A 22923-nucleotide genomic window follows, 5' to 3' on the forward strand; every position below is an offset into this window, starting at 1 on the left:
TGTAAGAATTTCTGGTTTTCCCTCCTCCGATTTAGATTTTCTGGTGGTGTACAGTCTGCATAGTGATTCAGAAGTTATTCTGCGCCCAGACTAGGGATCCTGGCCCTGTTTCCTGTGGATTGTGTGGCAATGAGCTTCCTGAGTTTCCATTCAGGTTCTGAATATCTAATGACCAACGGGAAACCTCCTCAGCATTGTTCTCAGTTTGACCGCTACTAATTTGGTTTTTAAGAGATAAAAGGGGGACTTAATGCAGATTGACTAGGGATGCCACCTTTCTTTCAGTTCAGAATGGAATTCTGCTTGGAAGTGATGGTGGTGAAGGCCTCGCGCGTGCACTGATCGCTAGGCCAGGGGCTGGGGTGGCTCCCCTGGGGTGGTTTGTCCATCTAGGAGGCTTTCTTGGGGCCAGTACCTCGACTGTGTTGCTTCCAGAGCAGCAACAGCTGGGTGTTTCATGCTGGAACCTTTGTGAGCAGCCAGGTGCTTTACTTGTTCCAGATTCTCCTTTGCAGGGGGTTTTAAAGCACAATTCTACTTTTCTTTCTTCTTTTCTCCGCCCCCCCCCCGCCCCCAAGTAAACCCAGATTGCATTTTTTTGGTTGGTAACCAGAGATAAGCTTTCATTTCTTCTTTCCTTTAAGGAAGTAATTTCGAAAAGCATGTTTCTAGTTTGTGTTTCCATTAAAATGTGAGCCTGAATACATTATGGTAAGCCTTGTTGTCCTTGGGCCTTGGGAGTCTGGAGGAGGTTACTGTCCTCATGCGGAGACCTCATTAGACAACTCCTGGAACAGCTGTTTTAATTAGGTCACACTCAGACCCTGCCGGAAGGTGGCTGAGATGACTGAGACTGGGGACTGGAATGGTGGTTGGTTGATACCAACCTGCCGACTGTGCTGGGGGTGCCCTTCATCCCATTTACACAGAGGACCAGCAGCCACTTAACTATTCCTTGTAATTCGTTCGATGTTCCCAGCTTAGCTTCTGTTAGGGGAAGAGGTTTGACTCTCAGAAAACAATAGGGAAGTGGGCAGTCCCTTTATGAACATGTCTTCTGACCTGTGTTCGAGAGATTGTGTACTGTCTGCTTCATGTTAGCACAGCTAGGTAAGTCAGCGTTCTTTCCAGTTTACACATTTCGGGGGCAAATTTTAGGATTTCTATTAAAGTTACTATTCGTTCAGTTTGTATTTACGGATGAAACCAAAATACCATCGTTTTGCACAGCGTTTAAAATAGAAATGTAAAACACATGTATAGCTTTATATACACAGATAGTGAGGGAGAGAGAAACGTGAGTTTAATGACCAAGGCTTCTAAAACTATGTTTTGTTATCAAAGGAGAAATAATTTAACAGATTTACTGACCCTGTTGGTTTCATATCTTTTTACATTTCCAGGGTGTGTAATTATGCTAGTTATTTAATTTATATTCAGTCTCAACTTTTTTCAAGAATTTTTAATTATAATATATGTGGGTAGCTGAATAGTGACTACTTTTCAAAAAATAAAAAATCTCCTGTTCAACCCTTTCCTGTTTATCTTCCAGATATGAGGCCCCAGGATTCCTGGCGAGGTCCTCCTCCCCTTTTCCAGCAGCAAAGATTTGACAGGTAATATTAAAGCAAATATGACTTTTCAGTAACTTTTCACATCAGCATTTGAAGTTTGGGCTTTCTCTGTGGTATGAAATATACTTTCTTCCTTCTAAATAGTTTCTCTTGTGCCCTTTCTTTAGGAAAATAGATGGTTAACATGTTGAAGTAAAAGATTCATGCCTGTATACTTTCCTGCTTTTCTTGGTTCTTGGCCTTTATTTTATTGATGCTTTTGAGGTGCCCTGAAAAATGCAACACAGAGAGCTTAAAGTTGTATTAGGTTTTGGTCAGGCTAAACAAATTTCTTTTTAGAAGTGTTGTGCAGCTTAATGAGGCATAACTAATGGAGTTCCACTTTTATCATTTCTGTGCCGGCAGCGCAGCATCAGTACAGACCAACCATTGATTCTTGCTGCAAACCTCTTGAAGTCCTAATCAGCTTCTTTGGTACAACTTTTTCAGGGCTGACAGGCCTATTGTAGTGCAGTGTCACTGTAGGTCAGTAGTTATTAGTTGCCACTGAAAACAGTTTCTTTAACTACTTAAGACTGAACTGAATTAAATGCAGAAGGGACTCAGAAGAGGATTATGGGATCTGCAGTCTAATAAGTACCACGGACGAGGAGGAATGTGACATGGTTTAATAACAAGGGATGTTTGACATGTGTTCTTTCATTGATAAGTTGTGCTCTCCGAAGTCAGGTGGTCTCTGCACGACAAGGCAGCCGGGCGTGTTATGAATAATTATATTAACATCTGAAGAATAATTTTTTAAGGGCAGCTTTAAAGTCTGTCGTCTCATGCTGGTCTTGCCAGCACCAGTAAATGCTAAGACGAGTTTAAGCCCCCACATAGTACGGCTTCCTTCTTTGCCTTCCCAGTTCTGATCTGTTTTGTTTGCCTCTCTTCTGCCGTTTTAGCAGTCTGAGCTGTTCACATCTGAAATGAATGAAGTGTTGTTATTTGAACAGGGTTATAACCTCTACCCCCTTTAAGAAAGGTCTTTCTTTAGAGACTCCAAAACCTCATTTCATTATTTTCTTCAAGAAGATAAAAGAAATTATGTTATTCAATTGTTTATTAATAGTATCAGCTACTTAGTGCAAGCTGCATTTTAATTTAAAATAACTGCTACTGCCTGTGTTTATGTTTTGTTTTCAGTATAAGTGCTCAAGGCACATGGTATGTACCACTTCAGCATCCTCAGAGTAGCACCATTGTCAAACAGATTAAATGAGTGAGGGGTAAATTTTTTCTAAATTACATATTACCACATTCACACCGATCTCATTTTAATAACTGTCTTTCTCCATTACGTTTGTCAAGTTTGATCCTAAGATTTGGTTTCTCCACTTTGTTGCTTGCCTTTTTCCCATATTATTAATAATCACCGGTATTATCATGTGCTTGGGAAGTGCCAGCACTGTGCTAACATGCTTTTAGAAACGCAAATTCGCTTATTCCTCTTAGCGACCCTTTGAAGTGGATGTTATTTTTACAGATGAGGAAACTGAGGCACACAATTCAGTAGCTTATCTGAGGTCTCTCTTCCTCACCATCCTTTACTAAGAAACTTTTCACTCAAGTGAAACTCATCAGAAAACTGACTCTAAGCATCATATTCCATAATGCCACAGGGACTTCACAGAAGAAAAGGAGCCCCTTCCACTTTCAAGGCACCCTTTCTTCAGTCCTAAAGCTTTCCTTCCCTCTACACATTGTTTCCCTAAGATTATCACCTTGTGTCCTGACATCCATCCGTTTTTTTTTTGTTCTGCCCTAGCCAAGTTGGTATCTTCTGGACTGACTCTGTGAACCCAACAGATCTGGGACATATTTTGTGGATGTTTTTGGTTTAGTTTTAGTCAGAAACTAAAATCATGCTGTAGAGCAGAAGTTACATGTGAGCGTAATATAATTCTTTCTTATGTCTTAAATCATGGTCATTTAAGACACACACCATTTATTCATAAAGAAAACAAAGTTTGAATTCAGCCTCCTAAACTTCACTATTAGCCAGCCTCTTAGCAAATACAGTACATCACTCGTTTCTATAGCACGTGTCAGTCTAACCTTTCTGACCTTACAAGACATAGAGGAGAAAATACAAACTCATAGTCACTTTGACTTTGCTGAGATGTCACAACTGGTAAGTAGAATTCTTCCTAGAACCAGGTTTTACTGATGATTAGTTTAGTACTTTTCCACTGCACAGTTTTGAGTGTTTGGTTGAAAACCCTATTAGAGAAGAAAATTTTGAGTGTACTTTTTTTTTTAATAAACTACACTGTTTCTTGAATTAATTCCTACTTTGAAATAGTATATATAATTCATATATTCATTTCACTTAAAAATACACTGGGCGCATCCCTGCCCCCACCTTCTTCTCCCCACACAGAGACAACCTAGCGATCATTGTGTTGATGGTGAGTGAGGTCCAGCATGTGCCTCCTCCTCACCTGAGTTTCTGCCCTGTTGTCTGTGTCTTTGCCAGTGGAGCATTCTCTTTTCTGGCCGTATGCAAGGTTTTTTTATCCATTTAGTTTTTAACTTAAATGGGTGCTAAGCTCAAAGCTGATTTGCCACATACACACACACAGACACACACAAACACACAGACACACACACACACAGACACACACACACACACAGAGACACATACACATAAAGATACCCCAGTGGTAGTATGTAGTTATGTCACATTACCAGCTACTTTCCAGAGCAGTAATTTAGAAACTTAAGAATATTGTTGCTATTCATGATGCCAAATGCCTCAGTTAAGTTGCCTCAATCGATGGCTACTGATTTTAAAAAGTTAAAATGTGTCAGCCTCAGTGCTTCCATCCCAGATTTAAAATGTATTTTCCAGGGTAAATTTCAGTTTGTAAGTATTTGCAAACTAATATAATTAGTACAGTGTAGAAAAATGATAAACTTGTGTAAAATAAAGGCCTTTCTGCCACTAACAAGCAAAAGAGAGTAGTACATGTCCCTCTTACTTGCTCTTTCCATTTAATTTTAATTAAATTATTTTTATAAATATTATTTTTGTCAAAAACATTTCAAGTAATCATTTCAAACAGAAAGGAGAACTTTGTGCTTTTAAATTGTGGCTTTGTTCCTAACCTATTTTTAAATCATAAAATAATGTAAAATTGCATTTATAATGTATTTTATCCATACCAGCAGATTTTCCTGAAACTCAGTTGAGTGAGTTTTAGCATTATAAAACTGTAAAGAAAAAATGATCACAGTTAATACAATGTGTGAGTTGCACTTAATGCAAGTGGGTTTTGCATGCTCAGTTTTGATGAGCCTCCTTGGTCACAGCACAAACCTCAACCCCTCAGTCCTGCAGAGAGTGGAAGAGACCATATGTTCTCTACATATGGAGCTGTTCTTCCTAAATAGATGAGGCCTTCTCACTAAAATATAGTTGTATTAATGAATCCAAAAAATAATTAAAAGCCCTGAATATATGCATATTCTTTCTGAGGTACAGATTTTTCATTTTATTTTGACTCACAGAAAATTATATTATTAGAGTCCTGATTTCACCACGAACTGTGAAGAATAGCATTGGCCTTTCTAGAGTTCTTAAAAGAGCTGTTCTTAGAGCCATCACACAAAAATAATTATCTTTGGTGTTTGAAAAACAAAACAAAACAAAACAGGCAAGCTCCAAGTGAAGGGAGGAGAGTGGGGGGTAGAGAGGATGGATTCAAGCTTGAATAGCTGTGAGAAGAATGCATTACACAGTGAGCCCAGCTTTGGGCTTTTCCCCCTAAGACCTAGGAAGTGAAATTCATAAGCTGATCAGTTATAGCTAATACCAGCTAGTCAGTGCTTTAGCAAATTTAAAGTTTGCTTATAATTCCTCCCAACATCTGTAATGGCCCCAAAGCTTCTAATGCTAAAATATACTGGAGAATTTTGCTACTGTTTATTCTTTGTAGTGACTGTTCTATAAACTGGAAGTTGAGGAAAATGCCTCAAGAAAGTTATGTCATACATGGTGATTGCTTTTAGAGGGTAATCTTTGCTGCATTGTTTATGTGACAGTTTTAAATTGTTATGATTTAATACATCATACCTGTTGCTTTGTATCTGCAAAGTTAAAATAGGCACTTGAAGACAATTAAAACATTTCTTTTGACCATAATCTGGGCCAGCAAACTGGGTTATAATAGCTGTTGAATCTGTGTTCCCATGTAAACTGTACACCAAATGCCAGTCAGCCCATGCCAATTAGTGCTCATGTTGCTAGGTCACCGTGGTCAATTGAAAGCTGCATCAATAGAACTTGAAAAGGTTTCCTCCTGATCAGACCTTCTGACATATTGAGCAGAATAATGGATGGGAAAAAACAGCCAAGTCCCCTACCCTAGATTCAAAATACTCAGCAGTAAGAATTCATTTGCAGTGTGCAATTAACTAGAAAGAATGGACTCCAAGAACCAGCCTGGACATTTTTTAAAATAAAGCCTCATTCTCCTGTCTTGTACATGTTTACTCTTTGGATAGCATCTTATTATTATTATTTTTTTTTTTTTTGCGGTACGCGGGCCTCTCACTGTTGTGGCCTCTCCCGTTGCGGAGCACAGGCTCCAGACGCGCAGGCTCAGCGGCTATGGCTCACGGGCCCAGCCGCTCCGCGGCATGTGGGATCTTCCCGGACCGGGGCATGAACCCGTGTCCCCTGCATTGGCAGGCGGACTCTCAACCACTGCGCCACCAGGGAAGCCCTGGATAGCATCTTAAAATGTAGCCAACTTGGTGATCTTGGGTCCAAAACTTTAAGTGACTAAAAAGAAAACTTGACAGTTGAAGGTGAACAAAATTTTTTTTAAGTCAGACCTTTCTGATTCAATTGAGTTTAAACATCCTTTTAAATAAATGCTGATACTTCCTGAAACATGTTAAACAACACTCACTGCGAGGGACATAAAGGCCACTCTGATACTACATATCCCCTACGACAAATCCAGGCAGATTGGATTGTCCTCAGATTTGGAGATGATGATACCTGCCAGATTTTAGGCTTCTGACTTTTAATGCAAACATGATGCTTTTCCACAGAGGCGTTGGGGCCGAACCTCTGCTGCCATGGAACCGGATGCTCCAAACCCCAAACGCAGCCTTCCAGCCAAACCAGTACCAGATGCTCGCCGGGCCGGGCGGGTATGCACCCAGACGTGATGATCGCGGCGGGAGACAGGTGATGCAGCGGGGACTGTGGCATGGAAAGCTTACTGCTCACTTTGAATGGAACCGTGCCTCTTGGGACTCCATGGTTTGGTTTGGTTTTGGTTTTGGTTTCCTTAAACATCTGTGGATAAGTTACTGATAGAGTAGCTCAGTCGAACTTGGATCCCTCATTAAAAATGTATACGGGGTGAGTATCTGCCTCACTTAATAGGTTATCCTTTGATGATGCTGAAGAATTTTCAGACCAAAAGCCCCTTTAATCACAGCAATCTGATATTTAGCACAAATATGGTCTGTCACCAAAACATGTTTATCCTTAGGGTATTGCTTTTTAGTTTCATAGAAACTAGATCTCTCAAAATAAATGGTAATGTTCTAGAAGCTGAAAGTAATATTTCACCTTTTCAGCTGTTATCTTTATTCCTCTTGGGAGTTTTCTGTCTTGATTCATCTGTTCTCTATCTTCATGGAAAGAAATCTTTCCTATCTAATTTCCCACTTTTTTTTTTTAAACTAAATTTAAACAGCTATACATTGAGTGAGTATAATAATTCCTAGACAAATTCAGTAAATGTAAGCTTTATTTCCTTCTCTTTATAGCATCTACTTTTAGCAGCATTTAAGCCTGAGGTCTGTTTGCCTCAGTCTGTTTGTCCCCCAGCCATTTGACACCCTGGCCAGTATTTACATGCTCTTTAATCAAACGCTTGCCAGAGAACAGGATCTGAATGCCGTGATTCAGAATGTGTGCTATTCCTGGAGTTGGCACCTGTGGTGATGTGAAGTGGTTTTTAAATTGCTTACCTGGTGTCGCCTACAGCCTTTTGCAGTGCTTCGAATATTAATTTTCTAGCTCAGGTTCTTGCCATGTGTCCCTTTGTTCTGCCAGCTGAGAAAAATCTTCTGCCAGCTAAGAAAAATCTTTTTTTTCCACGCTTTTTTGGTGTATTCTTACAAGTCTCAGTTCACTTTACAAGAAAGTAATCATCTTGTCTTTTGAGAGAATTTTGTTACAGTTCTTTAGAATCAATTTGTACAATATGACTTTGCATACTCTCAGCCCGAGATCTCTACAGATGCTATTGGTAGGTTCAGTAGATTGAGACTATTTATGCTGCTAGTGTGAAGGGGACACTGGGCCAACTAAATGATGAATATTTTTGAAAGGAAGGCACACTTGCAACTAGAAGAAGTTCTGGAGGAAGTTCAGTCCAGTCACCTCATTTTTCCAAGTCAGGAGTCGAAAGCTTAACCCTCCTGCCTCTGGGTTGGGCAGCAGAGCTGGGGACGCCTGTGACTTCGGACCCTAGTTCAGCGCCTCCCCTGCCTCCTTTAGGGGAGCACGTCCCTTTAAAGGAGCCTTCTGCTGTTACACGAGGTAAAATTCTTATTCACTTAGGAGATGCAAACTGGTTGTACATTATAATTCTTTTAGGACCTTTTGGAAATACATTTCTTTCTTAAGTCTTTTTTCTGTGGAGATTTTTTTTAAAAATTAAATCAGAATTTTGAAGCGCTGTTAAATTGTAGAAGTTTATTGTTAAAAGCAGTAAAATTATGACTTCATTATATATTTAGTGGAGTTTATATGACTAAACAAGTCCTTAGCCTACATTATGACCTTGAAGGACTACACATATTCATGTTATAATTTAAACTAGTGAAGCGCTCTGAGTGGCAACATGGGGAAGGGGGTCCATTTCAGAATCCTCCGTAGAAAGGGAATTGTGATGGGAGACACATCACATTTACCTTCAGGTTGTACAGAAATGTTATTTGCAAGCATATTAGGAACTGTTATGAATATTGCCAGTAATTGATTATGTAATAACCTAATGTGGTACACTATTATTTATAGCTAAACAAACAAAAAACCCTAAAATTAATAGTTCATTAGGCCTCAACTGATGCAGCAAGCTCCTGCCTTTGTTAAGCAAAACGACTTTCCTGGTATATAATATGTGTGTGTGAAGGTGATGTGGGCACCTTACCACAGTGTGGCTTGAATTACTAGCTGGGGAGGGGGTGGTAGGGAGAATTGAGAATGACAAGTGTTTTACACAGGACACTTAACGATCCTTCATTTGTGTGCATTTTAAGGAATTTCTCAAGCGCTTGTTAAGGCTTGTTTGGTTAGTTATCAGTGATAGCATTTATGCTGATGTCCCACTTTGCATGCAGCTTTCTATGAAGCTGCAGACCAAAAGCACCCGTTCAAGGAGACCTTCCATGTGATATACCTGTGAGACATATTCACCTTCTTTATAGTGTGTTTTTCCACAGAGAAGTAAGATTAGTTTCTTTGCAGGAGTGTTAATCCAGAAGATAAACTCTCTCTTTTGCTCTTTTTTCAGGGGTATCCCAGAGAAGGAAGGAAATACCCTTTGCCACCACCTTCAGGAAGATACAGTTGGAATTAGGCTTTTGTAAAGCTTTCCCAAATCCTTTCATCATTCTACAGTTTTATGCTATTTGTGGAAAGATTTCTTTCTCAAGTAGTAGTTTTTAATAAAACTACAGTACTTTGTGTATTTCTTTTAACTGTGTATATTTCTACTGATCCGATCTCACTGTTTTATGTTGCTTTCCAAAGATGTGTGTTGCATAATACAGTGGATCTGAATTTATTATTGCTTGTAAAACACATTTGATGGAACAGGAATACTGGTTTTTCATTATGTTCAAAAATCAAACCAGCTGTGGATTTCAAAACACAGTGGTATTCTAGATCATCTAAGATCCATGCTGATTTTTAATGCACAATTGGGTATGAACTATTGAGCTGGAACTCTCAGCTAACTAGAGTGTATATTGTTCAGTATTTCTTTGGGAACATTTCATTAATGTACTTGTCATATGGAAATTTCTGGACTTTAGTAAAAAAAAAACAAACTTAAAACCCTGGCCTCTTGTTTTTCTTTTACAGTATTTAAACTTTGAAAATCTTGGCCAAGCATATGGGTTTTTTTTTTTTTTAATTTTTTATTTTTTTTTGCGGTACACGGGCCTCTCACTGTTGTGGCCTCTCCCGTTGTGGATCACAGGCTCTGGGCGCGCAGGCTCAGCGGCCATGGCTCACGGGCCCAGTTGCTCCGCGGCATGTGGGATCTTCCCGGACCGGGGTACGAACCCTGCATCGGCAGGCGGACTCTCAACCACTGCGCCACCAGGGAAGCCCTTTTTGTTGTTTTTTAATCAGTATATCAGAAAACAATTTATTTCTACAATTAGATGTCAAAAGAAAATCAGTGAAGAAGTAGATTTGAAGAGGATATGGTCAGCAAGACAACCCAACCGACCCATGTATGTGTCTGCTACTGATTTGGCAAATTATAAAATCTTCATGAGAATAAATTATTTACATTTTACAAATTTCATTTAGATTTATACTGCAGTTTTAAGGACTGGTTTTAAATCTCTAAGAAAGTTGAAAAATTCCGGGGAGTGGTTATGAGTGAAATAGGTGAGAGGGATTGAGGTACAAACTTCCAGTTACAAAATAAATGAGTCATGGGATGGAATGTACAACATGGGGAATATATTCAATAATATTATTTTTGTGTGGTGACAGATGGTAACGACTTATTGTGGTGATCATTTCGTACTGTATAGAAATATCGAATCATTATATGCACCTGGAAGTAACACAGTGGTGTAGGTCAGTTGTACTTAAGTTGAAAAAACACTACACAGAACCCAATGGGAGGGCAGAAAGAAAGAAAGAAGAAAGAAAACTTAAAAAGTTTAATTCCTAGCTAAATTGCCGATGTTCCTTGGCAGGTTTTTGCATTATTTCACAATAGATTCCAATTTGTACTTATCTTTTTCTTGCTACTAAGCACACTATAATTCCTTACATTTACGCTTGCAGTTCACGTGCAGCACTTCCATATGCATTTTCCTTGCCACAACCAACCCAGACACACGTATGAAGACTTGCTGCCTTGTTTCCACCTTTCCATTGTAGCCTCAGATTGTAAAGTAAGGTTTCTCTCTGACTTTCTGACCTCGGACATTTTTGCTTTAGTATTCTACAAAGGCACACTTGTTAATCTTAAATCTATTCAGAAAAAGTCCCACCTTAAACCTTGGATAGGAAGGTATTTTGAAGCTATTGAGTTCATTGCTGATGATGGGTGAATAGAGCAGGGTCCTTTATTGTTGAGGTAAAGAGTCTCTCTGCTGGGAATTAACACAACCATTATATATTACTTCACAATACATTAAAGTGGGAATAATACCTTCTGTTAGATTTCTCTATCTTCCAAATACTGAAAATGTATAGCGCCTAAATCAGTATTGCATACTCCAAAGGAGCCCACATACATGTCTTACTTAGTGTACAGAGCTTCCTAAGTACACCATACCCACACTTCTGCAGAACCTATATTTTCTCAGATCTTTAATTTTGGTCTAGTTTTTGTTTTAAGCTATCATGAGTGTGTCTAAAATAACTTTCTGATTTGGCTCTTTCACCATTACATGTAACGGATCAAAACAAGTTTGAAAATTAATGTTTAAAGTGTTCTGAAGACACCTAAGCAAAAAGCCTGATGGAAAAATTAAGCCGGCTAGAGTCCCACTAGCCAGTGGTGAGACCTCGCTTCCTTCCCTCTCCGTACTCTGCATCTCCTTCTAACTTGTCCCCACGTTTGAATCTCCCAGAAAAATGCCCTGTTATTTCAACAAGTACACGCTTTTTAGAACTTTAAATGGCATGTTTAAAGCTATAACTATCCCCTCCATGTTCGGGTGTAAAGTCAACGGGTCAATTTTATGTAATTAACTCCACTGTAGTATGTTTACGTAGGGCCAAGTTTTTTCAGGGTCTCATTAAAGATTTGTAAGAATCTTAGAACCTGGAAACAGCCCGACTTCATCGCGGCGCTAAGAGCCCATGGTGAGCAGCTGTCTTCCCCGTAGGGTCCAGTGAGGCAAAGCCTTAGAGCCCACGGCCATCCATCGGAAGCTCTGTCCGGCCGCCGTGCAGCGTCGGGGAGGCAGGCGGGGAGATGACCGGCAGGCAGAGCCCGAGCCAGGGCCGGGCGGGCGGGCTCGGGGGGCGCTCGGCGGGGGCGGGGACGCCCGCGGCCCCGAGGCTCGGGGAACCCGGCATCCTAGCCCGGATCCCCGGCCGGACCCCGCGCCGCAGCTTCTCCGCCAGCCCAGCGTCGTCTCAGCTCCGCACGCGTTCGAATACCGGGACCTGGACGGAAAGAGCGGAAAGGGTCCTCTCCCGAGGCTGCTGATTTAAGTTCCAAGCCTGAACGTAAGCGAATTTCGCTTTGCTTCGAAATTAGAATGTAGACATTCTCCGAAGTCACCTGGACGCCCGGTTCACAGGCGGCTTGCGGCCCCGGCTGCATCCCGCTCGTCGGCGCCGCTTCCCGCCCCCAGGGCGGCCTGGAGCCGACCCACCGGACGCGTGCCCGCGAGCGACGGCTCTGCTACTTCTAACCGGGGAAAAAAGTAAAACTAATGAAGTAGCAAACGCCCCACTCGGGGTGAAGTGAATGCCTGCGTTGCTTGTTGTCTGACACCGTATACATGCACGAGGGCCAAAAAGGAACATGCTTTAATTTGTGTGTGTGAAATGGGAATGGAGCTATTCACTACTCCAAAATAGCTTGCACAACTTAGACTTGGGCAAATTTGTGGTTAAACTTTTATTAGAAATCATTTAAGCAACTACTGAAATAAGAGGTTACATGGAATTTAGAAACTGAAATAAAAGGCATTTCATTCAACTGCAGGTAAACATTCTAAAGCAAAGACAAATGAAACCAAAACACCTCTTTCAGAAGCTTCCATTTAAGCTTACCTCCAGGCTTAAAAATAATGACATAAAAGTGATCTTAAAATCACAAAGTTATCTTAATACTTACTGGAGAGAGCGAATTCCTGACTTCAAGTCTTCTTTGAATCTTGTCCAGATGCTCACCAATTCTCACTAGCAAAAGTCTATTTATTTAATTCAGTTTTAATAAAATGTATCCTACTGCCCTGTCTCATTGTATTTGGGCATGGCAAGTAGCAGTTATTTTTAAAAACTGGACTAGTAATTAATATACAGGGTTTTATCCACACGTTAGTGTTATATTAAACAGTTGGGCAGTATCATTCATGCTTTGAACTACATCTGAAATTTATACTGCCACTACACAGTGCACTATCTGATGCACAAATTCATAGCTAAAAATCCAATCAATGGGTCTTTATGTGACTATGGTTCACCAATTTATTCTAAAAGTTTATAAATCATCAGTATTCAATGCAGCTAACAAAGCAAGTCTTTGGAAGTTGCTTGCATTTAGTGAACAGGATTGAGTCTCTGATTTGCTTTAAATTGAAAGTAAACAGTCGATAGCAGAATGGAGTTTGAACACAACATCTGTGTTGATAAAAGTCTGATTGACTTACTTGTTCTGACCATTAGGTTTTAGTTCTAAGCAAAGCCTTAAATAGAAGACAACTGGGTTTCACACACCATCCCCCCTTCCATATACAAAACACCCTTCCTGTATCCTTCAACATTGCGCTCACACACACATACACACACACACCCCGCTTTAATTTACATCCCAACACAGATTTCAGAAAAGTACCTGCAATCCCTGCCGTTCCTCTCTGCAACTTTGATTCTGGATCTTGGTTTCTGTGCCTCAATTGGAAAAGATACGTTAGAATGCTGTAAAACTCCAAAACATTTAGGAAAGTGTCACATCTGCAGTTAGCATTTCTGAAACCGCATTTTACTGTGGCCTCTGCGAAACTTTGGAGGGGCTTTGTTCCACTTAGACCCTGCGCCAGCCCTCCCTCTTGGTCGTGAAGACACTTATCCTCCTCTTCAGTTAATGAGTTTCACCTAGTCTGGCCGTTTGTGTTTTTATAAAAGATCTGCAAAGCATTAATTGCAAAAGAAGAAAAAAGCTCTTGTTTTGCATTAATCAGAATGTGGAATTCTATAATAAAAACATTTGCTATTTTAATGTTTCAAAATCAAACCTTGTCCTAATTTCAGGATGTGCACACATAAACTCAGTAAGTTTCTGGGTATAGAATGTTAAGCCCTCTGCAGCAATTACTTCTGGCTTGGGTCCTTTACTATTTAAAGGAACATTGAAAGGAAAAAGATATGCCTGTACCAAATACACTTTCAGAAAATATTGTATAAAGAAGGCTGTTTCTTCTTAATGGTCTTTTTGATAGAGAGTTCCCTTAGTCTAAGGGATTTTTTGTTCCAGAAATTAGCAAGGAAAAAACTGTCCACGAAGATTTATTTTCTTTAAATATGTTACTTGGACCCCTTAGTCCCATAAGCTATTCTTGCTTTTGTTGAGTATTGGGCTGTAAAAAAAAAAAAAAAAAAAAAAATTACAAACCATGTGAACTTTTAGAACATGTTTTCTAGAAGTAAAATTTCAGAATTTGAAGGAATCCGATCAATATAAACAAGCATTTTGAAATGTGGCACATCAGTAATAGTTATGCTAGCTTGGCTAATATTTTGAAAGTCAATTTTATTAGTATGCAAAAACCCAAACTGGGAAAATTTCCTTCAGGTGTATTGCACCATTGTCATACTATTTTTTCTGCTTATTTTTTTATGTAAAATGTTTTAAAAATCAGTTATCATTTTACAAAAATGCATTCACAGCCCCTTGATAAAGACTGATCCACTTGCTTCTTTAGTGTTTCGGGGTTTTTTTTTCTTTTTGTGGAAGGAACTGGAGTTTTTAATTACTATTATTATTATTTACTATATAAAATACATTTAGAGAAAGTGCAACTTTTAAAACACCTTCTTAAAGAATGCACTTTGCACATTCAGAAAAACACCCAAACAGTGAAGTTAAATAAAATGTTTTGCTTCAAACTATAATTCTAAAACTTCAAATGTAGAAGAGCTTTAAGGTCTCTGGTAGATGTTTTGGTCATTTATAAATCACGTTTTATCCATGTTAACGTCTTTAATTTGTCTTCATTTCATAAGCTCACGTTCTTCAGCTTTTTAGTATTTTTACTCCGCTACCAGTTCTTTAAATCATGAGTCAACTGAGCTGTGTTGTCACATCATGCCAAGTAGTGTTAAAAAAAAAAAAAAACCTATACAACTTAGTGTAAAATAAATGACCATTTGACTCTTACCAAAAAAAAAGTACTTAAGGTTCTTTTAAGTTATATTTAAATATCCTTTTGAAACACAGGAAATATAAATCATCATATTAAAGAGTAAATACATTATTTGTACAAGAAAACACCAACAAAATCGGTGTGTAACCCCTATTAAGTTCTAAATATGAAAAAATTATAAATATTTTAGTTACTTATTCTTTACATACTGATTACAATTCAGTAAATCACCTTATTCTCTTCTTGACATGCTTTCAAACAGGTTAATTAATTGATGTCTATCTTAGCAATTTTGCTTACTTGTTCTAATGTTTTATCACGGTATTCAAATCAAGATAAGCAAATACCTTAGAAAGAGTAAATAACATGTCTACAGAAAGACAGGGTGTCATTTATTTTATCCATTCATTGGGGAGACCAGTTTCCATATAAAAAGTAGCTTACAACCCTTCTTTCTTTTGATGAACTGCATATTAGGGGGAAAATCCTCTTTTAGGGTAATATACAAACACTCATTGCCAAATAATGATCAAAACATTTAAAAAACAGCATTAAATTTAAAAAGCTATAATAAGCGATATTTTGATTAAGTTTATTCCATTTCTGTAAATGGCAATAACTCCTCTGCAATAATGTTGCTATGTGCATGATCCACCTTGAGCTACAATTAAATTTACTTTCCATCAAACATTAATGAAATTGCACTTAAGGGGAGGGGGATTCGAAAATTAATCTCCCAAGGTAAGTTCCACTCCAAGAAGAATTCATTGCTAAAGCTGGGTTGGTTTTTAGAGCAACAAACACCAACGAAGTCTCCAACGTTTAAAACTCTGAGAGCTTTGGTTAGGAACGTGGTGGATCTGGATTCGGCCGGCTTTTCACATAATTTAGGAACCTCTGGAAGGAGGAAATAACCACCTCAACCACCTCAAAGCCCCCTGGCGCGATGCTCGTGATTCGATCCTGGGGCTGTCGCGTCCCCACACCCAGTAGTAAGGTTCCGCGCCCGCCCGCCTCCACGACCCGTCCGTCCGTTTGCGAGCTCCGCGTCCGCCGTCGGTCCAAGCCGACCCTCAGGCGTCACGAGGGACCCCGCCCGGCCCGCGCCGTCACCACGTCCTGCCATAGAGCAGGTTGGCGCCCAGCGCGCCGCCGCCGTAGTCCCCAGCCGCCGCGTCCAGGGCCGCCAGGCCTCCCCCCGGGCCGTGCAGCGCGGGCGGGCTGGGCGACAGCTCCTCCAGCTCGGGCGCGGGCGTCGGCGCGGGCGGTTGCGGGCCGGCCTGGCCGGGCGTCGGCGTGGCCGCGCCGTTCTGGCAGGGCTTGCCGTCCTTGACCAGCACGGGCACGGCCACGCGGCGCGGGGACGGCGGCGGCGGGGGGCCCAGGCCGACCTCCTGCTGCAGCTGCTGCGCCGCCTTGTCCTTGGCCTGCCGCTTCATCTTGTACCGGTGGTTCTGGAACCAGATCTTGACCTGCGTAGGCGTCAAGTGGATCATGCTGGCCAGGTGCTCGCGCTCGGGCGCCGATAAGTACTTCTGCTGCTTGAAGCGCCGCTCCAGCTCGTAGACCTGCGCCTGCGAGAACAGCACGCGGCGCTTCCTCCGCGGCGGCGGCGCCGCCGCCGTATGCAGGGGCGCCAGCGACTTGGCGGCGTCCGCGATGCCCGGTAGCGACCCCATGCCGGCCACGTTCACTCCCGCTGACGGCCCCATGAACCTGGAGACTGGGGAGGGGCCCAAAGGGAATGCCAGTCAGCTGCCACCCAGCTCGCTTCACACCGCTGCAGCCGCGACGCCGGCGTGGCCCCGGCGGGTCCCAGGACGCCCCGCGCGCCCAGGGGCCCAGCACCCCCCGCGCGCGCAGCGGCCCAGGACGCCCCGCGCGACCCCGGCCGGGTCCCAGCGCCCCCCGCGCGCTCAGGGTCCCAGGACACCCCGCGCGCTCCGAGCCCGGTCCCAGCGCCCCCCGCGCCTCGGACTGTGGCGGGAAAAGCCCGCGCGGTCCGCTGCCCTCCGTCCCGCGTTCCCGGCCCCGCTCACTTGACGAGAAGCGCGGGTCCGGGTTGGCGCCGTACCAGCCGGTGGCCGCGGCGGCCGCGCCGCTCCGCATGCCGTCCGTGTAGGCGGGCAGCTCGCCCATGTTGCCCAGGCCGCCGTTGCAGTAGCCACCCATGGCGCCGTGCGGGAACTGCGGGACGCCGGGCGGCATGTGGTAGGTGGCGGCCGCCGCCGCCGCCGCCGCCGCCGCTGCCGCCGCCGCCGCGTTGTGGCCCGCCATGGCGTGCGGGGGCTGCATGCCCGCCACGGCCGCCGCTTGCGAGGAGGGCCCGGTCGGCGGCGCGCGGTAGGCGGCGGCCGCGGCCCCCAGAGGCGCCCCCAGGCCGGGCGGCGCACCGTCCATGGCGCCGCCGAACTTCTTGTAGGTCTCCTCGATGGGGCTCAGGATGTCGGACACGGAGAAGGGCGTCGTGTGCTTGGGGCTCAACGACATGGCTCGGCGGACGGCCAGGTAGGGGGGGCCGGGGCGGGCGGGACGCGGCGGCCGTGGGTCGCCGCCACCTGGGCCGGGGCGGCAGCGCCTGTGACCAGGAGTCGGCGGCGCGGCGAGCCCCCGGAGCTGCGGGATCTGGGGTTTATTTTAGTCCCGCGCCAGGTTTACGACAGACTCGGGGGGCGGAGCAACATCGCACACGAGCAAACAATGGTCATTGACATCTTTTTCTCTCGGCCCCCCACCTCCCCATAGTGGAGACAAAAAAGGTAAAGGGGGCAGTTGGGTGTTTCTTGAAAAGATCACTCCCCTTTGCTTTCTCCATGCTTCCCGCCTCCATCCCGGTCGTTATCCCAACCCTGGAGCACCAGAAATAGAAACTCCGAGGCCGGCGTCCAGGCTTGAAGTGAAGGATTCCGCGCCTCTGCCGATCCAGACCCCAGTTTTCCTAAAACTACTGACTTCGTAGCAAAGTCCAGTGTAATTGGGGAGGGGGTATGTGGTGTTAAGTTGAGGGGGGGATGGTGCAGGGCTCGCCTCTTCGTCTCTAGCTACCAGCCTCTCACTCGCTCCATCATCTAAAGTGTTAAAAAAAAAAAAAAAAAGAAAGAAAGAAAAGGAAAGGCTCTTGGGTCCCACCATAAGAGCGCATAAAGAGTGAGGTACAGTGACCGTTCTGTGCCTTTGTAGGGCTTCTAATTTATGCATCCTTAGATTCTCAAGCATCATTTTGTGGACAACCAAACGGGCACTTCCAAATTAGCTCAAAGTATCCAAATCCAAAGAAGAGAGAAAACACATAGAGATACAAATACACAGATGCTAACTTGTAAGTATTCTGTTTCTTCTCTGTGGGGATGGAGGTCGGGTAAGGGAAAGAGGGTACATTTTTAATCTTTCGAATGTTTCCTGTTCAGCTTGCACCTGCAAAGTTCTTTACAGGTTTCTTCCCCCCCCCCCCACTTTTTTTTTCCCCGCATCCGCCCAAGTACAAATATCCAACTTAGGGATTACTGGCCTATCACTACAATGATCAAAAAGAAGAGAAAGAAAACACCGCGAAAATCCAAATATTTCTAGCTATTCGAAATGGGTCTTTTTATTGTTTTATGAAAAATATAACCTGCTCAAGGATTATGAAATGGATGCACAGATCAGGTGAAAATGGTAGTTTCTCTGGAAAAATACTGTAGATAAACTGATTCTAAAAAAAACTTTGTCATCCTTTGATTTGCATATTTACCTGCATAGCAAAGAACTTAGACATTGTGAACTTTCCTCTGAATGCTGAACACCACAAAGAATAAGACGAAGCGTGAGAAGCATACTGACTAAATTTTTAAAACAGCCCTGCAGTTAAAAAAATGAAACAACCAGGGAAATGAAGATGCAGTTTTTAAGTTTTCCTGGAGACTGGGGCAGGAGAAAGAAAAACAAGGAGAGTGCTTTCTTAAGCAAGATTTTATTGTTTAGAAAAAGAAGAACAGGATGTATGAAAACAATTCCAGTTTAACCTGATAGAACATAAAACCTAATAGTACACAGTCTTGAAGGGAAGAACAGTTACCATTTCCTTGTTTGGTTTCAGTGCTTTGGTTGAAATGTCTTCCATGGTTTTGCTCTTATTATTTTAATCATTGTTTTGTTTATTTTAGTGAGTTTTGCAAAGAATCTGGGGGTGGGTGTTGGGGGGGAGGGACCAGTATTCACCTATGGGAAGAAAGTGTCAACCAGGCAAGTGTGTAGAGTATTAGTATTTTAAAATACTGAAAGATCCAAAAGACAAGGTATCATGATTGTTTCCAGATGTCAGTTGCTGACTTAGTAAGATTAGTATTGCTACAGTTTTTGCACCACACTACTTCTACAGGTCTTTCCTCAGCTTGAAACACTTGGGCTAGGTCTTCATCCTCACCTGCACTGGAATTGCCTACTTAATTTTTTTAAATTAGTGATTTAATACAATGAAGTATTCATGTATCGTATGTATTTAAGTAGTTGCTAGAATCTTAAAAACTGCAGTTTGGTTTTTAAGTTCTGGTTTCATTCAAATTGTATTGTTTACTTGATTCTCTTAAAAATAATAAGAAGTCTTTCCTTTCAAACTTTCCTCAGAGACAAGAGAGTAAGTAAAAGTAGTTTTTATAACGTCTATGGATATAAAAGTCATTTGTGAACCGTTATATTTTAGTTTTCAAGTCGAAACATGTTTTAGAAGTGAAACCTATTATCACAGTCTTCATTCGTGTTGTTGAGTTACCCAAAGTGCAAAAGTGTTTACAATTATAGTTTTTTTTAGACAATTATTATTTATTCTGTTTTCAGGCTATACATTTCATCTTGTGTAATATTTTTATAGAACTTTAGGGTAGCAGTTCACATTGAGTGGTTAAACTACAATTTGTTGCTTATTTTGTTTTTCAGCTGTAGTGGGTCCTGCTACAAGTTCATTTACATCTGGAAAGTTCCCACCTTTAAATAAAAAAGCACTTTATCATATCTCGGGGCTCTCTGCAGATAGTCACTTTGTGGCTGCTTGGGAACTTGATACCCTAATTAGTTCTCCTTTACTGGAGGTGAACAGTTCTGGAAAAAAAATCCACAATCTTCAACATTTTTCCCTATCATTTGTTTGTGTTTCATTCCAGAAATTACATAACTTCATGCTGGTAACACTGTTTGGATGTGTGCAGATGATTCTGGAAATAGGTGTAGTCTGGAGGATGTGTATCTACATTTATATACAGATACAAATTAGAATAATCCAATTGATGCTCCATTAAAGCTCTTTATCAAATTCATTTCATCATATTGTTGTCTGCCTAAATTATGTATGGAAATTTATACTCAGTAGATTCTTGAATACTATTGACTTGTGAAATTGGATTTCATAGGAAATACGTTTCTGAGAAATGTTTTCTTGTTGGTTTTTTTCTTTCCTTAAAAACAATGCCGGCACTCAGGAAAAAAACCCCAAAACCAAATACTACCAAAGAGAACAAAGTGAAAAGAGATGTTCCTCCCCTTCCCATCCTCCCACTTTCCCTCAAGCCTCCCATTTTCCCTCCTCAGAGGCACTATTACCTGTTTCTTCTGGCATAGTCTGTACATCTTGAAGCATACTACCATTTTACACACAGGGGGTAGCATATAGTTTGATACCTTGCTCTTTTCACAGTTTAGGTTTTTGTAATTTTATATATCACACCACTGAAAACTTAATAAATGGGCTGTGGCAGACATATAGAAACATTTCCTAGATAAAAAGATTCAGTAGAATCTCAGCTTTCTGACAAAAATGTGGTAGTTAATGAAAATTTCTCATGTGTTTGTTAACCTTAGGGCCAAAATTATTTGGCAAAAACAACTCTGAAGTAGGAGCCTTCCCCAGATAGAGGATTTGCTGTTGTCAGACAGGAGCTCAGAGAAAGGGGCCTGAGAGACTTTGAGAAACCAGTCAGTTACTTAAAGGGAAATGTTGTTTTTCTAAGGTGGCAAGTAGATTTCTAATGTATCCTGAATTTCCTTATAAAGAAAAACTGTGTTTGAAAATATAACTTTCTGCTTGACACTCAAGAAGATAAGTGCCTTTTAGAAATGAGACACTTGCTACATTTGTGATTAGTTTAAAATAGTTGTGAAATAATTTGATTAGTAAAATTCTCACTTTTGGGAAGTAGCTTTAAAATATTGTCTTTGCAGTTGGGAAGGAATAAAATGAAGCAGGTCAGGATACTAGTATTTTGTAGCAAAATTTATGATTATAAAGAGGAAGCAAAACTGTTACAAAGATGAAACACAAAGTTTTAAAAAAATTATTTTTAAAATGTTTGCCAATTTCTGAAATTTGGTTTCTTTTTAGTCCTTCTAAAAGACTCTGTGTTTTTGAATGTTCATTTCAATTATTATGAGTCTCTTATGATAATTTTACACTTGTATTTATATGACTTTTTATTTCTCCCTCCTCCTCCTGCAACGGGGGATGGCAGAGAGGAGGGTTTCCACAATACCCACATGCCTCCCCGCCAAGCCTCCGTCTCTTAACCCTCAGCTCTTTCCCTGGTGTGCTGAAATGCAGCTAGGGCCGAGGGGAGTGGGACTCTCTCTCCTTGGGAGGACAGGAGGAAGAGACTAGAGAACTGGACAACCCCCCACTTCATCCTTTCATAATTTCTTCACAAATGCAAATCCCTTGCAGTTTAACTCCTATTAAAAAAATCTTGAGTCACTCTTTCCTGATACTCAGATTTTTAGATTGAAAATAGTTTTCTGACCAATGAATACATTTTAAATTTAAATGATTTTTAGTACAATGTGAGAATGAGTAGAGGGTGTTAAGACATGATTGTTGTTGGAATCATCATAATAATAAGGGCCAATTAAATGGTTCTTAAAAAACAAAAAGAAAAACTAGAAACCTCCCCTTCTAGGGGATAATAACGTTAGGCTACACCAAAGGGGTAAAAATATGAAAATTGACCAGTATGGCACAACTCTCTCACCCTAGGATTATGAACTTAAGCTAGAAATTTAAATTTTTCTATGTTTTAAAAATTATTTTTATTTTTATGTATTTATTTTTTAAATTAATTAATTATTTATTTTTTGGTTGTGTTGGGTCTTCATTGCTGCTGGCAGGCTTTCTCTGGTTGCGGCAAGCGGGGCTACTCTTTGTTGCGGTGTGCCGGTTTCTCATTGCGGTGGCTTCTCTTGTTGCAGAGCCCGAGCTCTAGGTGCGCGGGCTTCAGTAGTTGTGGTTCACGGGCTCAGTAGTTGTGGCTCGCAGGCTCTAGAGTGCAGGCGCAGTAGTTGTGGCACGTGGGCTTAGTTGCTCCGTGGCATGTGGGATCTTCCCAGACCAGGGCTCGAACCCGTGTCCCCTGCATTGGCAGGCAGATTCTTAACCACTGTGCCACCAGGGAAGTCCATAAAAATTATTTTTAGAGTAAATATTAAAATAAATACATGATATGGGAAACAAGGGCAATATTGAAATATATTCTTTATTGTGATAACAAGTTTACTTGTATATCTTGCTTACACAGAAAGTTTAAACTTTTTAGAATATAATAGCATTTCCATTGAACAATATCTGACATTTTTTACATGTCTTGGAATGTAATTAAATGGTTCTTTTATAGGAAAAAAAGAATGCTTTGAATTTTAAGCAAAATGGTATTTCTATTTATTATTTTGTGTGAGGAGCTTGTCATTCTAAAGGTTGTACCATATCTCTACACATACCTGCGTGAATACATATAGCTTTTTAAAATATATACTTTTATAACTTTTTTTCTCAAGTGCACTCAATTTTTCCAAATCTAAGTTTCATTGAATTTAAAGTCTCTTTCTCTCCTACACGTCACATTAAAGATGTATCACCTTACGTTTACAAATTAATTTGTGATTATCAAGGAACGTATCAGTCTTTACACCTGCTATCATTTACTTGAAGGAGAAACTTCAGTTTGGGGCATTTTTGATAAATTAT

General features: G+C 41.4%; 2 protein-coding genes across 2 annotated transcripts in view; one reads left to right on the forward strand and one right to left on the reverse strand.

The window, feature by feature from the left end:
• XRN2 (5'-3' exoribonuclease 2) overlaps nt 1-9700 on the forward strand; it is an 80102-nt gene extending 70402 nt beyond the window's left edge. The window contains exons 28-30 of the mRNA XM_082670980.1: nt 1553-1616; nt 6681-6819; nt 9164-9700. Coding sequence (XP_082527106.1) covers nt 1553-1616; nt 6681-6819; nt 9164-9229 — 269 coding nt within the window. The 3' untranslated portion in view covers nt 9230-9700. The remainder of the gene's footprint in view (nt 1-1552; nt 1617-6680; nt 6820-9163) is intronic.
• A 6351-nt stretch (nt 9701-16051) lies between these two features.
• On the reverse strand, nt 16052-17432 carry NKX2-4 (NK2 homeobox 4; the record flags this gene model as incomplete). The annotated part of the gene is made up of 2 exons (XM_082671063.1): nt 16052-16665; nt 16982-17432. The coding sequence occupies 2 exons, from the start codon at nt 17430-17432 to the stop codon at nt 16052-16054; spliced, it is 1065 nt and encodes a 354-aa protein (XP_082527189.1).
• Nucleotides 17433-22923: the final 5491 nt, after the last annotated feature.

Source organism: Grampus griseus (genome assembly GCF_964374135.1).
Source record: "Grampus griseus genome assembly, chromosome: 14".
NCBI classification, from domain to species: Eukaryota; Metazoa; Chordata; class Mammalia; order Artiodactyla; family Delphinidae; genus Grampus; species Grampus griseus.